The 17,924-nt window shown below is 31.4% G+C and overlaps 4 protein-coding genes across 7 annotated transcripts; 1 reads left to right on the top strand and 3 right to left on the bottom strand.

Annotated features, from left to right (window-relative positions):
- The first annotated feature begins 2 nt into the window (after nt 1-2).
- Nucleotides 3-4,040, top strand: LIMK1 (LIM domain kinase 1). Of its 2 annotated transcripts, none has more exons than XM_027344172.2 (7): nt 3-254; nt 923-1,077; nt 1,136-1,659; nt 1,709-2,296; nt 2,352-3,406; nt 3,468-3,625; nt 3,689-4,040. In XM_027344172.2, exons 1-7 carry the CDS (start codon nt 132-134, stop codon nt 3,948-3,950), a joined length of 2,865 nt encoding a protein of 954 aa, XP_027199973.2. In that variant the 5' UTR covers nt 3-131; the 3' UTR covers nt 3,951-4,040. The 2 variants fall into 2 exon arrangements, with proteins under 2 accessions (XP_027199973.2, XP_075679490.1); XM_075823375.1 differs by having other exon boundaries at nt 115-254; nt 777-1,077.
- Nucleotides 4,041-4,046: 6 nt separating this feature from the next.
- kkv (hyaluronan synthase-like protein kkv) lies at nt 4,047-9,644 on the bottom strand. Its single transcript, XM_027344169.2, has 4 exons — nt 8,758-9,644; nt 5,009-8,708; nt 4,668-4,946; nt 4,047-4,614 (listed from the first exon to the last, which is right to left on the bottom strand). Exons 1-4 carry the CDS (start codon nt 9,502-9,504, stop codon nt 4,181-4,183), a joined length of 5,160 nt encoding a protein of 1,719 aa, XP_027199970.2. The 5' UTR covers nt 9,505-9,644; the 3' UTR covers nt 4,047-4,180.
- A 1,047-nt stretch (nt 9,645-10,691) lies between these two features.
- LOC113794090 (3 beta-hydroxysteroid dehydrogenase type 7) lies at nt 10,692-12,235 on the bottom strand. 2 transcript variants are annotated; one of them, XM_075823363.1, is made up of 3 exons: nt 12,096-12,235; nt 11,793-12,027; nt 10,692-11,721 (listed from the first exon to the last, which is right to left on the bottom strand). In XM_075823363.1, the coding sequence occupies exons 2-3, from the start codon at nt 11,941-11,943 to the stop codon at nt 10,778-10,780; spliced, it is 1,095 nt and encodes a 364-aa protein (XP_075679478.1). In that variant the 5' UTR covers nt 11,944-12,027; nt 12,096-12,235; the 3' UTR covers nt 10,692-10,777. The 2 variants fall into 2 exon arrangements, with proteins under 2 accessions (XP_075679478.1, XP_027199978.1); XM_027344177.2 differs by lacking the exon at nt 12,096-12,235 and having other exon boundaries at nt 11,793-12,084.
- Nucleotides 12,236-13,250: 1,015 nt separating this feature from the next.
- LOC113794096 (guanylate kinase-like) lies at nt 13,251-17,395 on the bottom strand. Of its 2 annotated transcripts, XM_075823364.1 has the most exons (8): nt 17,111-17,395; nt 16,181-16,301; nt 15,966-16,124; nt 14,427-14,579; nt 14,226-14,364; nt 14,034-14,172; nt 13,795-13,965; nt 13,251-13,712 (listed from the first exon to the last, which is right to left on the bottom strand). In XM_075823364.1, exons 3-8 carry the CDS (start codon nt 16,111-16,113, stop codon nt 13,677-13,679), a joined length of 786 nt encoding a protein of 261 aa, XP_075679479.1. In that variant the 5' UTR covers nt 16,114-16,124; nt 16,181-16,301; nt 17,111-17,395; the 3' UTR covers nt 13,251-13,676. The 2 variants fall into 2 exon arrangements, with proteins under 2 accessions (XP_075679479.1, XP_027199984.2); XM_027344183.2 differs by lacking the exons at nt 15,966-16,124; nt 16,181-16,301; nt 17,111-17,395 and having other exon boundaries at nt 14,427-15,138.
- Between the last annotated feature and the right edge of the window lie 529 nt (nt 17,396-17,924).

Below are 17,924 nucleotides of genomic sequence, written 5' to 3'. Positions count from 1 at the left end.
TTTTATCCCAAACAAATCTCAATTGTGTATATCCTCCCAATTTGTTGTGATTTTTTTTTCATTTTCACTGAAAAAATTGAGGAAGGATCGGCCTGCCATCTATCGTTTGCAACAGAAAACAAATTAGGTTCATGAACTCTGACTTTTTTTCTGATCTGATCTCTGGTCAACTCGAAACTCGAAAAGAATTTCTGTCAACAACAACAGAGAAAAACCCAGCGAGATTATATCATCGACTTCGAATGCAAAAAAAGGTAAAAACTGCTTGATTCGATAACAAAATATTGAAAGAGAGACATTCCAGGTTTGTTTATTTGTGTAAATATTTTATGTTATGATTTTTTGGATAATGTTGTTGATGATAATGGTAATGGCAGTTGTCGTCATTCGTGGTAGTGGTGATCATATTTTTTGGTGGTGGTGGTAGTATCAATGAAAAAAACAAGTCTTTGAGCCACCCAGCAGCCAACATTATTTGCCACGACTATGTCTGGCTAAATCTGATGATCATAAACACACCAAACATCAAATATACAAAATGTTTGTAACATCATTGTGAATAGTGTGTTGATGACGATATCTTTTTTTCAATTTGATTTGATTTGATGCGGCTGAGCGATTAAAATTTTGTTTATAATCAACATAACCACAACAAAAATGTGTTAATCATTGATAACAGCATTTTAAATTTTCGAATTGATTTTGCTTGATAAAATATCCAAAATTCATATGACAGTAGTCATTAATGAATGAATAATTTTGTTTCTCTCATTCAGTCAAAACCAAAACATCATTCCATTTGATCATTATCATCGATTCGTTCGTCATTTCGGATCCATTCCAAACGAATTGATTCCATAAACAAAAATGTCATTCTTCCAAATCAATTTTTGTTCATATTATCTTTGATTTTCATTGGCAGTGTGTTTATTCCATTTTTTGTTGTGAAACATTTTTTCCACAAATTACCACGATGAAATGCTCAAATTGTAATGAAAATATTGATGATGATGATCAAATTGTCGAAGCAATTAGTGCGAATCGTATGAAAAAATTTTGTCATCTACGATGTTTTCGGTAAATATTTTTTGATTTGTGCATTAGTTTTTTTAAATAGAATTTGTTGTTATTTTAGTTGTAATATTTGTCAACAATCATTGATTGCTTGGGATTTTGAGAAAGATGGCGTCCTATATTGTGCGGAAGATTATTATGATAAATTTGGCGAACGTTGTCGTCACTGTAATCATTTTATGACCGGCCCGGTTATGGTTATGAACGGTGGTGAATATAAATTTCACCCAGAATGTTTTAAATGTGATTGTTGTCAATCGATTATTGGTGATGATGAGTCATATTCATATGTTGATTGTAGACAATTATTTTGCAATAATTGTTTTCAAAAGCAAACATCATTCGATCATCCTATTGTCAATAGACCGTTAACAAACGATGAGGATAATGGAGAAATTCATTTAAAACATGATACTAATAATGTGATTCAAATTATTGATATTCCACCATTGTTTAATGGTCGAAAACGTCGTATTCGTTTGGCGTTCAAAGATTGCCAACAACAGCACCATCAACAACAACAAAATGGCCATCATAGTCACCATATATTGCATTATATTGGTCATCATTCTACTTTAACAAACGGTATTTTCATATTTATAATGGGATTTTAGCTATAACTTTATTTTTTTAGAAATTCGCGAAAAAAGTGATTCAATGGTAGCCATATCTGAAATAGATGTTAATTATGATGATAATCATCTATTTCATATTGCTGATCGAATTTTAAAAATAAATGACAGCTTTCTTGGTGATAGTACGACACTTGAAGATATTAAAAATCTGTTTGATCTATATTGCAATCAAATTATTCAACTTTATGTTGAACATAATCCTAATCATGATAAAAAGATACGAAATTCATTGGCTGAAGAGAAAACACCATCACCATCAAGATTGGAATATAATTCTGTTACAGACCAGACAACAACTAACACTAACAACACGACAAACGGTGTCATTGACTTTGATGATAATAATCAGAGCAAACGAGTTGTCAATTTGTCAACAACAACAAACAATAATCATCATCATGTCATGTCATTCAATCAAAACAATGACAATGACAATAATAAATCAACCAATTATATGACATCGGATAGGCCAAAAAGTTTATGTCATCAACATTCAAATTTGCTAGACGGTACTGTTAATGTTTCTGCTATTGATTGCAATTCCAATTCAAATGAAATTTCAAATAATAAATCTAAATTTACATCAGGTAAGTGATTATCACATTCAAAATTGAAATTTCTAACAAAAATGTTTATTATTAGGCCATTCTAATAGTAGATCATCTGATAAACGATATCGTAATCGCGAACGATCATCATCATTATCACGCTTACTTGAAGCGATTAGTTTGAATTCGGATAGTGGTAAAAATACTAATGGAAATAATACCAGTGTTGGTGGTGGTGTCATAGGCAACGATACATGTGATAATTTGCCAACAATTCCGAATCCTTATTCGAGCAAAAATAATCAGCAACAACAACAGCATTCATATTTTACATCATCATCATCATCATCATCTCGAAATGGTTTAACATTAGCATCTCGATTGAATAATCCATTATCCCGTACTAAGTCATTTCGTGTTGAGCCAAAAAGTTATCGTATATTTCGTGCATCTGATCTAGTCAAAGGAGCATTACTTGGTAAAGGTTTCTATGGTGAAGTATTTGAAGTGACCGACAAAGTTACTAAAGAAAAGATGGTCATCAAAGAATTGTATCATAATGATCGAGAAGCTGAAACAAATTTTGTTCGTGAAGTTTCTATCCTCAAATCATTGAATCATAAAAATGTTCTGCATTTTATCGGGATTTTATATCGGGGAAAAAAATTGAATCTCATAACTGAATATATAACCGGAGGAACATTACGACAATTGATTCAGGACGAAAAGCGTTCCATTTATTGGCCCGAACGAATTGGTTGGGCCCGAGATATTGCTTCCGGTGTTAATTATTTACATTCAATGAATCTGATACATCGTGATCTGAATTCACAGAATTGTCTTGTACGTGAAGATGGTACAGTTGTTGTGGCTGATTTTGGTCTTTCAAAAATAACCTGTTCGAATGATGATAAACAAATCATCAATAATAATAATGATGATAATAAACAATCAATCAACAATAATAATCATAACAATCATGAAGAGTCATTTAATGATAAACAAATTCAGAAATTAAATCGTCGTCGTGATCGTCGTAAACGTTATACAATAGTTGGCCACCCATTTTGGATGGCACCCGAAATGATGCATCGAGATAAATATGATGAACGTGTTGATATCTATTCATTTGGAATCATATTGCTCGAGGTAAATTCAACCAATATATTTGACAAATATTTAATATTTTCATTTTTTCAAAAATATTCAGATTATTGGTTCGGTAAACGCCGATCCCGATGTTTTGAAACGAAATCGAGACTTTAGCGTGGATAAAAAATATTTTTTCGATACTTATGTTGATAAATCCTGTCCGGAAGTCTTTTGGAGAATTGCTTTTCTTTGTACTGAATTGAATCCTGATATGAGGTATGATTAATTTTTGATAGCATTTTTAAAATTTATTTTTGTTTTCTATGCAAAATCATTCAGACCATCTTCACAGATACTGGAACGATGGTTTCAATTATTACATATGGCTGTTAATACCAATCATCATCATTGTTCAATAATAGGATCATCATCACCAGATAATAATAATGAAATAAGAAGACTAACATTAGATGAATTAGCAAAAGAAGTGGCCAATCATAATCATCATGAAACGATGAACAATTATTATCAACAACAACCACAACAATCCCTAGCTACGAATAGTCCGTCGTCATCAACAAAAATCAGTACGAATCTTTGATCTGTTTTCAAAAACGAGATCTCTTCTAAATTGAATATTTAGCTTGTAAAAAATGAAATGTAAAAAAATCTATTTTTCCCACAATTTATATATTTTTTTCTAAAAAAATTATTCATTTACATTAACAAATACATTCAAACAGAATAAATAATGAATTTTTTTCGTGTGTGAGTGTATTGAGTGTCAAATAAAAAATATCAGTTTAAAAAAGTTGACTTGATTATCACTGTTTAAAGTTCAGAATTTAAGTCTGAATTTCGATTTTTTTGTCTGAAATTAGTTGTCCGTCTATGATTTCGAGTATTATTGATATTAGGATTATTAGCGCCATAAATGGAAAGATTCATGGTTGTAGCATGTGCATCATCAATGCTATTATCATTATCATTGTCGGATTCATTTCCATTGAATGATGGATTCGGTATACCATATTGGTTTGGCGGTGGATTTGGTGCCGGTCCTTTTGATGGACGTTTTGTATCCAATGTTGATCGCTGTCTGGTATTACGTGTGAATTCATTTTTAGCGCCCAATGTTTGCATTCCCGAATTATTATTGGAAACGATTGCTTGATCATTATCATCATTAGCGATCAATGTATTTTTCCGTCTTTGTAATGCAAGAAAATGTTCTTTGGATCGTATTCCACCCAATATTGGTGTATCTGAATGGGCAAAAAAGTTATGAAAATAAACTCAAATAATCAATCTTGATTACCTTCATTAATATTATTGGAAATGTTTAGAAATCGTTTGCGGAAAGCAACATCCAATGTGCCAATTGTTCGAGGTTTTTTCATTCGTTTTTCCAGATTATAAATAGTTTTACGTTTTTCAACACGATTACCATATGGCGATTCTTCCGATGATTTGTCATCTTCATCAATACCACGTAATCGTTGTAAATGGCGTACAATTTGTATGGCATTTTTATCGATAAATGCATCTTCACTCATATCTTCGATTTTCGGCGAACACCATGATAGTTCAACCGACGCTATTAAAATGAAAAAATAATTTTTTCGAAACATGTATTATCAAATGAATAAAGTTACTTACCAAGAATATGTGATAAAGTTGCAAATCGATGAAACAACATTCCCACGAATTGGATGATTAAAATTGAACCGAAAAAAATGACAAACACCAAACCAATTGGCTCCAATTCTAGATATTCTTTTTCGACGATAAATTCATTCGTATCAGGATTGATGGTGATATTTTCACGTACACCAAGTGGCCAATCAACATGCAGAATTTCTTTGTTTAATTGCAAAAGAAAAACACTCAATACAAACAATGCATTCAACATAAAAAAGCCGAAAAATACACGATTCCGCAGTTCTTTCAAATCGGCCGCAACTCTAGCCTGATGATCTTTATTCTGTTCGATTGGCAGCAGATATTTATCAATCAAATCTCTCCAGAATTGTATTTCAGCCGGATGCAGATAGGCTACTTCACCATTCTTTAGATCTTTATCTTCAATCCAGTACGGATTCAATGATTCATCACGTTCATTACGTAATTCAATCATTCGATCATCATCATCATCATCTAGTTTTAATGAATTACTACCACTATCCATTGATGATTTGCAATCATCTTCTTTATGATGACTATTCGATTCATGTTTAACAATATCATCCAATAATGATGTAGCTGCTGCTGCTTCTTCTTCGTCGGTAAAACATTCGTTTACAGTATTCAGTCCACGATGATGTTGTCCATGATGTGATGATGCCTTACCATGACCATGATGATTGGTTGAATGTTTATGTTGGTGTTCGATTGTTTTACCCATTTGATTGACTTTTTTGTTAATGTCTTCTAATTGATCCTGGATTTTCATCAAATGAATTGCTTCTTCATTTGGTTTTGGATATGTGAATAGCATACATTTGCATAGATTGGCTAGATTGAATGTAATGCTACCTTCTTCTTGATTTTCATTGGTCATATTGAGGAAGCCAAGTAAACTTTTTTTCTTAATTTCTTCTTGTGCTTTTCTTTCTTCTTCTAATTCTTTTTTAGTTTTTTTCGATTGTACTTCTCGAGTACCCCAAGTAACAACGTTCAAATTGATCAATGAATAAAGAATCAATAACAAATACATACATGGTATGCTTAGAAAATATAATAATAATGGTCCCAAACAACTGATTTCTTGTGGATGTAATAGCCCAGCAACAATAAAACTACCGGTTAATGATAGAAAAAATATTGCCGATGGTGAACCAAGACCGTCTTCAGTCATTTGAATTGCTTGACCAACAAATACGGCCATCATTAGCAGACAATAAGCAGCACTGAGTATTTGTGCAACAAAAATTTGCGCTTCATTTTTAGCCAAAAAACATACTATTATAAACATTAAGATTGGAATGAAATTCCATATAAACGAATCCCAATTCGATATACGAAATACTGCGTTAACAGCACCGACCAACATCAGAAATATTGTACCAGGACCAAGAATAGTACCGACCATTAACATACCCTGATATATGATGTATGGCAATGATATATTATCATTCACTTTAACTGTACGCTTATAATCACATAGAAGATCCATTATATTGGCCATTGTTGATGGTGCCCAACGACGACGTTGGGTATAAAATTCACCAAAACCTTCCGGGCAATGTGTATAAGCATCGGAAGCAGCTGAATATTCTACACGATAACCACGTTGTAATAATAGTGTACAAAGCCAACGATCTTCACCTTGATCATATTGAACATAATGTAATGCTTCTTCTGATTTGGTTGTATATTTACGCATAACATTATCGTCCATTAATGCTTTCGCACGAAACAAGGAAAAACATCCGGGTGAACAGAGTACACAACCAATCATATGTTCAGTTGCTTTTTGCAGCCAATGACCAATAGCATACTCAAATTTTTGATACCAATACATAAATCCAGTACCCACCGGGTGTATACGACCACATGCAGCACCAAGATTTTTATTCTTTTTCATTAGATCCACCAATAATTGTACAGCATGTGGACGAAAATTAATATCACCATCCAATGTCAGTAGATATGTATTTTCAGCAATCATTGCCTTCCGATTCACGTCAATAGGTAATTCCATAATCTTATGACCCAACAAATAATACATATACATCACTTGACTCCAACGTTTACGATGACGAATTTTCATTTTATCTTTGAGATGAGCAATCAATTTATTCTGGCCAGGCATTAGCCATTCCAATCGGCCACCATACGGTGTGGGATATTTTTTTGGCACTTTGAGTTTAATATTACATTGATGTACATAGCTGGCTGCTGTATCGATAACCTGAACGAATTGTTTAACAAACCTATTCACCACCATATCTTCATCATTTTCATCACATAATTCGAATGCATCATCGAAGAAAATATGCACTTCGAATTCATAATAATCCGGATCGATAATACGAAGATATTTTTGTGCATTACGACGGGCACATTGATCTTCATCCATACGCATTACTGATTTGAGCATTTGCAGCATTTCTTCGGTTGTTTCATGCCACATTGTTGCAACAGCATAAATACGAATGATTTGATCAGTACTATATGTTTCTTTATCTTTTTTCTTTTTATCATCTTGATCGGAAATAGTTTCATAGTGTTGTGATGGATCTTGCATGGTAGTGCCATCATTATCAAGGTTAATATCTTCACTTTTTATTACTTCTTCATCATCACGACGCCGATTCATTGCTAATGATTGATCAATCAAAACAGAATTATACATTGGCAGTACGAAAATCTTTTCCGTTGTTGCTAAACGTTCACATTTCGGATTCCAAATATGAACCGATATCCATATTTGTGATAATAACCATGCAACCCATAAAAATGCATGTGGCTTCATCAGAAATTCACTGAATGGTTCTTCCTGACAAAACCAGAATAGATATTTTGGTATCCAAAAATCTGATAGTGGACATCGATTTTCAAAGTGAATTCCACAGAATGTTATCAACACAGAAATGGTTACCGGTACGGTCAGGCTAATCGGGAAGGCAAAACTAAATCCTTGAATACAAATTTTACAGGTGAATTTGGCCACCACATAACATAGCCAAGTAGCAATGATTTGCATAAACACCAACCATAATGATGTTAATGAACGAGAATTGAATTCAAACGTTTCACTTTCAACACCTACGAATTGATCGGTATTTGCGAATTCCAATAAATCGGAACGATCTCTTTGAATCAGGATCTTATGTTGGCCAAATGCTTCACGAAATTTTCCGAATATAGCGAACGATATGGAACCATCAATATAATAAAGAGAGGCAAACATTGATATAAATATAAGCAATACTTTCCAAATGGATATGAATATATAGATGAAATAACGTGTGCGATGAAATTTTTGTTTAATTTTGGCCATTTGCTGTATGAAATTGAAATTGGAATTTTTGTCCAGATAATTTTCCCACCAACCTAACGATATCATAATGCATGCAATCGGTATGAGAATAGGATTATATGGTGTGGGTATACGTTCTTCTTGCATCATAATTGGCCACATTATAATTGCTGCTGCCTGTATAATCATGGAGATTATATCTAAAAATGTTTTATATTTGCTTTCATCTTCACGACGAGAAAATATGGCCAACATTGATGGAATGAAACAAAGACAATTGGTCAACATTGCACCTTTCACAACATCCAATGATGGAAATATTATGAATATTAATAACACCATTCCTAATGTATGAATGGTTTCGATGGCAAATACCTATGCAAAAGCGAGTGTCAATTTTTGTTAAAATAAAGATAAAACTTACAGTAAAAAATATCGATTTGGTCGGTATCCGATAGGATTTAAATGTACAAATACGGACACTACGAAATAATGTCATGAATTCGGGAAATACTAAGATGAAAAATAGACTCCATATCCATGCAATACGCTCCGGATCATCCGGCTGATAAACGGCAACATATTTTTTATCACGTTCTAATCCGGGTATGCCTTGTGCGCAAACTGGTACCGTTCGATTAGAACGTATCATGGATGTCATGAATAGAACGACACTTTTGGAAAAAACAGCCGTAAACAATACAATGAGGAATGTTAATAAAAATGTTATCAATTTTAAAAATTTCAAAATTTTTTCAATCCATTTCGAGCTGAGTGTTTCATCTTCGTCTTCCGGTGGTGTGTCGACGAAAACATCCCAACCTTTGGTCGGTTCAATGCAGCTACGATTATAGATGTCATTGATTTGGGTTGCATTTGCATGAATACTGCCACCACCACCATTGCCTATAATTTTATTGAGAATATGATCATCGTTGTTATCATCAGCATCATTGTCGGATATAAATTCATTATCGAGATCATCGTTATTGGCAAAATGATGTTGATGATGTGATGTACGATGTTGTTGTTGTTGTTGTTGTGGATGGAAATGTGCACCATAATTGGAATTATTATTTCGAAAATTTTGTTGTTGTTGTTGATGAAGTGGATGATGAAGATGATTACCATTCAATCTTTGATAATCATAAATATCATTTAGGTTGGTCATTTTCCTCCAAAACTTTCAAACAAGACTCAGAGAAATTGAATTATTGAACACTTATCGATTCCATAATGTTGATGATGATAAAACACAGATTTAGTGCTGAATAGTGCAAAATACGTTACGTGTTAACTAATTACGATATTATTTAAGACGAAAAAACAAAACAAAATTAGTCAGTAATCATCTATAGGGATCCATATAACTTCCAAAGAAGAAAATAGAAACAAAAAACATGGGCGTCAATTGAGCCTTGAAGAGAATCTATTTGATGTGATCGAATTGTTTCATTTTGCTTGAATTGGATCGTAAATTGACTTGATCATCACATCACTATTGTTAGCTCTATTCACAATTCAATTTTCTTACTTGTCTGTTTTTTATGCACACATTTTTAGCAAGAAAAATAAAAACGGAACTTCTTTTGGAATGGAATGGTCATACGCATATACTGTGTATATCTGTTTTGTTGTTCGTGGCAAAAGAAAAATGAAAAGAGAGAGACACGCACACACTTAACAAAGTGACCAAAAAGCATCTAATGGAAAATGTGTGTCAGTAATGAGATCTGAAGAAGGAGGAGATCATCGCCACAATCATCCAGGTGAGAAGTCAGTCAGATTTTCTTTTCGCCAAAGAAACTTGCCACGCGAACACAATGAATGAATTGAATTGTTTCCCCACACTGCAAATTCAAAACATGAACCAAAAAATGAATAGTGGAACCTTTCTGGATATGATCAAAATTCCCAAAAACAAGTGGGGGTGGAAAAAATATGCAAGGAGAGCGAAAAGATGAAATGATCTGCACATTTTCTCTCCTTTTTCAGATGTATCTTGTTTTTGTTGATCTTAATCTTTGAGTTTTTTTGTTTCTCTTTTTCTCTCATCATTCAATTTTAGTTCTGTTTAGGACAGAAAAACCTGTTGCCTGTTGCATTTCTTGACCCAGTTTCCTTCCTTCATTCTTTTTTGTCATTTCTTTTCGGCTTTTTTTTGTTTATGGTTTTGATTTGTGGCCTTAACAGCCACTCTAAGAATGATGATAATGATGTTATTTTAAAAATTTATCCATAACGCTGATGATGATAAGCGTGATGATAATGATCTTTGAATGATAAGTACCGAATGTCAAATGATATTAATAAAGTCATTTCTTTCCGTTTATCAAATTTTTATCCAAACAAAAAATTTTATTGAAATAACACGGATAGTTATAGCTAATAGGATTAGTTTTCTATGTGATTAATAAGTGAATTGTGTAACTGATTGAAAGATTTCAAATGGAACATTTTTGATAGTATTGCAAACTGCGATTAATCGATTCATCATGATCATATAATGGATCATAATCTAGGCGTAAAATAGCCTTAGTACGATTAAAAAAATATGTATTACAAATGAATTGAATGGTTTGTGGTGTTAAATAATCTGGTATTCGGATTGGCAATATATTAGCAAAGTTTCGATATAGCCAACAGTATAATGTAAATAACATTATAAATAACCAATATGGGTATGAACGTTTTGTCAGTTGATATCCACGTGCATTGATGAATGGTTCCAAAAATTCGAATGGATCCACTATCTTGGTATCATCAGTGATGATAAATTCTTCGCCAGTAATTTTCGGATCGATTTGCAAACGCTTTTTAGCTTTCAAACATGACCAAGCAACATTACCCACATAAACTGGTTGCATACGAGTGAATACATTATCAATGCGACGTAATTGACCAGAATTAGCTTTAGTGATGGATAATATTTTTGTAATGAAATGATTATCCTCTTCCCCATACATTAGATTTGGCCGTATGATTACTGTTTTCAATTGTTCACTACCATTCGATAGTTGACGGCCATTGAATTCCTTAATCAACTCTTCACTGTCAGCTTTAGTTTTGGCATATGGATTCAATAATGGTTTTTTCGGTATAATGATGGTATTCTCTGAACTATAATAAATAGGATCATTGCCAATATTCACTTCGGTACCGGAAATATGAATAAAATATTCAACGTTATTTTCGATTGCCATTTCCAATAATTTTTGTGTGCCATCAACATTGACTGACTGCATTTCCATGAGGTTTGGCTGAAAATTCAAATCGATCAGTGCTGCACAATGTATTATTACATTCACACCAGTCATTGCATTTTTCAATTGTTTCTCATTACGTATATCTCCGGTTATGATTTGCATTTCTTTCGTTATTTTATGCTCTATAAATGTTTGAGAAAGAAAAAAAGCGAAAATGACAATTGAAAGTTGAAAGTTTTGAAAAGAAATATACTTAGATTGTTTGAAAATGGTTTCAAATCAAAGCAACGAATTTCCTGCACCGAATCATCTTGTTCATGTAGCAGACGGACAACATGTTGACCAAGACAGCCACTAGATCCGGTAACCAGAACAATTTGCTTATTTGATGTTTGATTGGCCATTTTATTTGGTCAGGATTTTTCCAATTTTTTCGTTGAAAATTCAAATTCAAAGTAATGTTGACTGGTTGGAAAATCCAAAATTGACTGAAATTTGTGGGAGAAAAACAAAAATTGTTTGTGAATATTTTAATAATTACGAATTTCACATTTACATTTGATAAATTTGAATAGAAATAAACAAACAAAAACAAACACAATCAATCGATCAATCAAATATTTCTTGATTTTTTTGCACACTAAGATAAGAATTATTAATCACACCAATGAAATAATTTAAAAATATATCTCTCTCATGTGATAATCAAATATCGATTTTTCGTATGAAACTGATCGAAATCGTATTGCCAATTGATAACGGTGTTGGTTGGTTGTTGTTTAGAAAAATAGAAAAAAATTTGAATAAAAAAACCAAAATTAATCGATGATTATCGTTTTTTTCATACGGTAAAAGTATATCAGTGAATCGAATTATTTTTTTGTCGGTACAAATTATCATTGGAAAATCAAATGAAAATTCGATGATGTTACCACTAATGATGATGTTGAAGCAAATAAAGTGTGTCGATCGATCGAGTAGTGTTTGTAATGTTCACCTGTGTCTCTTTTCTTTCTATCCTTAAATTTCTTCAAGCAGGAATTTCTTTAGAAAATATATTTTTTGACACAATGGACACAATCTAATCATCGGACTTGGAATACACATTGTACTTTTTTCTCTTGAAAAAACGAAGAAACATCAATCAATCATCATTCATTGCAGGAAAAAAACATTTGTTTGAACAAAACAAAAATCAAGATAATGTTCGTCAAATCAAATTGGTCGTTTTTCCAAACAATTGTAGAGGGAGAGAAAAATGCAAACCGGTGACATACTTGACTTCCTTTTTGTTCAATTCAAATTCAATTTTTTCAATTGTTTGGTTTTGCCCACACATAGAGAGAAAAATGTTATGGACAGACCTTGCCTTGAATGTTATTTCAAATTTTATGTTTAGTGCATTATGTCTCGAAAGAAACGTAGTTGAAAAAAGTGAAAAACTCTTTTCTCTTTTTACCGACAATATTTTGCTGTTATTTTCTGGAAAAATTGGATTGTTAAGTCGAAATACAACACAGGAAATATTTGTTTCTGTTTAACACATTTTTTTGATTATCAAAATTGACAATCGACCAGAAAAAAATCCAAAATGATACAAGTGTAAATCGGATGAATGAACCTGTACGGTATAAAACAACCCAAACCGCACCGCACAACCACTTGATCAATGCGATTAGATAATTTTTCAAACGAAAAAACATTGAAAATATTATTTTTTCTCTATTTTTTAATTTCTCTCGAGATAAAAACTCTATCAAATAATGGTTCGAATACAATACATTTGCTTGTTTGTATTTTTTGGAATTGAAAACGAAGACGAAAAAAATCTATGATTCAAATGTAATGTTGGTCTTTGTTTAGTTTGATTTGTTTGTCAAGAACAAAAAAAAATTCAAAAAATAAAAAAAAATGGCGTGTGTGCGTGTGCACGGTTGAACATTAAATGAAATTAGGAAAAAACAAAAACAAAGAAAAAATAAAAATAAAAGCAAAGACTGGTGGGATTTGTCACGTGTAATTTTTTCTTTAACAATTTTGGTGTGTATCTAATGTTGTGTGTTAGGTGTGATATATAAACAATAATTTGATTCGAAATGTTATATATCATCTTCTTGATGGACGTTTTCCGATAAGATTACATTCCACGTGATTTTTTCAATGCTTCAACCTCCTATGGGGTGAATGGATGGAGAGAAAGATATAGAATTAACATTAGGAAATAGTCACCATTTGAATAAACAAATAATACTAACATTAAGAATGAATTGTCGCAAAATACTATATGCTTTTTCAATATCATCATTTGTTATGATTAGGTCAAACATTCCTTCGATTTCACCGAATTTTAATTCTTCAATTGCACGTTGTAAACGTTGTTGAACAGATTCTTCTGTTTCTGTACCACGACTACGTAAACGTTGTTCCTAAAATTTGGGGCAGAAATCAATTCAATTCAATGAAAATCATTGATTAGATTGAAAAAAATACAAACCAAAATTTCCAAACTTGGTGGCTTTATAAATACAAATCGTGGATTAAGATCAGTATTTTTAAGATTTCTTACACCGTCTATTTCAACATCAAGTATACAGATTTTTCCAGAATTCTGAACATCTTTGACAGCTTTTTTACTATTAATGAAAAGTGAAAATCAAAACATTTATTCTTAAAGATCAAGTCATACCTGGTGCCATAATAATTGTTGGAAAAACGTGTATATTCAATAAATTCATCGTTTTGAATACTTTTTTCAAATGTTTCCGAATCAATAAAATAATACTCGCGTCCATTTTGTTCACCATTACGCGGTTTTCTGGTGGTATCTTGAATTGTAAAGAAAAAATTGATTTTCAAAAAATTCTCAACTCGGAAAAAGTGTACATACGAGAAATACTGAAACCAAAACAATCCTGAAATTCATTCATCAAACGTTTCAACAGCGTACTTTTACCGCTACCGGATGGACCAGCAATAACCAATGGTGCGGGTACGGCCAAAAATTGACATTGGTTATTCCATGTTTGACGAAGATTATAGGCTGTTGTCGTTGGCGATGATAAGAATGGTTTGATTGAAGATGGTTGATGGAAAAGATTAACAAAATTAACATCATTAGTAATATTATCATCATCATTCAATGATGTTGATTTTTGAATCAAATTCAGATTATTTTTAGTCGATGTTATCAATGATGTTTGTTTTTTGACCAATTGTATCGAATTGTTACTATTCGATGACAATGGTCGTTTATATAATTTTTCATTCGGGGTTCCAATCGACAACATTTTTTTCAATTTATTTTTTTCAAAATGAACCAGAAAAACGACAACAGCAAAAATTAATTGATTGAATCAACTCAATTCTTTTGAAATGTTAAAAGCAAAACGATGCGAAAGTGATGGATTTGGATTTGATGTAAAAATTAATCAATTTTCAGCAAAAAACATAACCGAAAAATCACTTTGTCCAAAGTATCGAAACAAAAATAACAAAACAATTATAATGGTAATGATGAAAATAAGGTGAAAACATTTTGAAATTCTGCAAACTGTTATTCAATGAAAATGTGATTAACAATGGAAAATTGTCCACGTTTTTATATTTATTTTGGTGATGATAATACTAACTACAAAAAACAAGAAATATGCTCAAATAAACCGAAATGGGAAATGAATGATTATTATCATCATTTGATCAAATAATGTAATGTTATTTGAAAATGATGATTATTATCACTAATCATAAAGTCACAATATTAAAAATGTATATTAATAATCTCTATTTCATCAATCATTTATTTAAAATGGTTATCAAGAAATATTTGTTTCAAAAAAAAACATATTTCCAAACACAAAAGTAAACTTGGAAACAAAAAAAACTAAATAACGATAACAACAATGTCATATCAATTTATTATCACTGAAATTGATGATGATTTTGCAGAAAATAATAAACCGCTAAAGTAATAAAGTTTTTTTGTCTGTTCTATCTCTTCAACTCTCGTGTGTTAATCAAACATTGATTTTTTTTCTCGAAAAAATTCTTATTGCAATGTTGTTGTTAGATTTCGGTCGTTGAATTTCACATAACTGAATTGCTGTGGCTTAATGCAATTCTTCAGTGAAATAATTTCTCATCGGAATGACAAAACATAAGCTTCAACAACAACAACAATGTTTGCTTTAATCAAAACGTTATCCAAACGTTGTTTTATGATTTAAAAAATAGAAACAATTTTTTTCAATGAAAACTAACACTGATATGATATTTTTCTATAAACATAACTGATGATAATGTCTAAAAATAGCTTAGAAATCAAAGAACGAGCGAAAAACAAAAACCAATTTCAAGGACCTTAAATAAATGAATACGGCGACATAGGAAAAAAGATCCGACAGACACTTGATTATAGATAAATACGTACCATTATCTGATAATGTTTCTCCGCCATTATCGATGACAACGCCAGTGGAATAATTATTACTATTCAAATGATAGTTAATCTTTTTATTCTGTATGATGTTCGATAGATACGATGAGGATGTTGTTGACGATGATGATGTTGACGACATGATTATCGATTCTATAAAAAAATGTGAAATTCATATAATAACTATCACCACAAACACACGCACAGACCTGGAATGAATTAAATGTCCAAATAAAATGTTCCAACAAAGATTCTGACAATGATGGTGATGATTGAAAAATGAAAAAAATTGCCAAGATCCGGTGCCAACTATTTATACCTATCAAGATTCTGAAATGTACAAATAATAATCATTAATTTGGCCATTTGTTTTGATTGGATTCCATTTAATTTCATGGTCAATGTCAATATTATTATTATATTCTGGATATACAATAAAACAATATCAAAAAACTAATAAAGAATTTAATTGGGAAATAATTGCATTTTTGTTTTTCGTTGGTTTCTCTGTTTAATTTCTTTTCATTACCATTAACCAACAGAATTGAAGGTTAATTGATCGAATGTCATTGAGAGTATTGTTGGTTCATTCTTATTTTTCATTTTATCAATCAATTTTTATTTGTTTTTGTCTGCCGTTCAATCTAGTGTATTTTGAATTTGATCAATTAATAATGATTGTTTTTTCCTAATTTATTTATCCAAAAAACCACCACCAACAACAGCAGAGAAAATCCTAATGACAATGATTATTGATTCAATTCTAATATCCGTTTCAATTATCAATCATGGACTTGGTGAAAAAATTGCCCAATTTTGTTTTTGTTGATCAATATTCATCAATCGAAGCAATCGAAATGATTGATTGATTATCGATTTCATTTTCACCAACAACTATCACACATCATCATCATCATTACTTTCTCTATTTCTGTTGAAACACAAGCTTATGATGATGTGACAAATGTAGACGACATCAAATGCTGCTGACGACAATAATCATTGATTATCATCATCATCAAGTTTGATGATAACTTTTCTCTATAAAAATATTTTTCCTGATTAGATTAGTGCATTCATTCTCATTCATTAAATCGAAAAGAATTGTAAAAATACAAACCAAAGTACACAATACTTACTTGTTGATGATTTCAAAATTATTTTCGAAATAAAGAAGCAAAGAAATGACAATTTTTCTTGGTGAAAAACAAAACAAAATTACATTGGAGTTTGTTGAAAATAATTGAATAATTAGTAATATCCAAATACTGAGTGAAAAAAGAATCAATCACTTTTCAATCACATTATTAGCGAATGAAAGGCAAATAATTAGTTTGGCAAAGAATTTTCCATTTTGAGAATTGATATCGATTATCATCATGATTGTTGTTGTTGTCCAGTGAATAGTGATGTTTATTTAGTTTTTATTTAAATCAACATCAACGACGACAACAAACAAAACACATTGACTCATGCATGTCATCAAACCTGAACCGTGTGAAAAGAGCATGCTCGTCGTTTGTTTGACAAACAATCACCATGTGGCAACGGTTGAAAACAGGAAAAAAACACTCAAAATGTTAACAAATTCCAAACATTTTGATTTTCATTTTACAATTTTACAATTTTGCAATTGAATTTTTTGTTGAAAACGCGTTTTCAAGTTATTTACATAATTTCCAAATTTTTCTTTTGTCGGTTTTCACTTTGAAATTAATGGATATTTCAAAGTTGCAATTGCAAAACCAACCAGGTTGATAACCACTGTCTCTTTTTTCGGTTAATTTATTTTTAGATTAAATCCGAAGTGTAAATGTTGCTTTTGTCTGTTATCGCTGATTAGATTCAGAATTTATTTAGCAAACAAAATCAATTTAGATTTCCGCATAGTACATGTAGTGTTGAACTCGATTAAAAAAATAGCGCGTCACTCCGAACGCAATCATGAGAGAA

The sequence above is a fragment of the Dermatophagoides pteronyssinus genome, unplaced genomic scaffold (assembly GCF_027571235.1).
Source record: "Dermatophagoides pteronyssinus isolate colony J.1.1.1.1 unplaced genomic scaffold, Derpt_VIB-CSIC_2022.12 sq0027, whole genome shotgun sequence".
NCBI classification, from domain to species: Eukaryota; Metazoa; Arthropoda; class Arachnida; order Sarcoptiformes; family Pyroglyphidae; genus Dermatophagoides; species Dermatophagoides pteronyssinus.
This window is presented reverse-complemented; position numbering and strand designations above follow the sequence as displayed.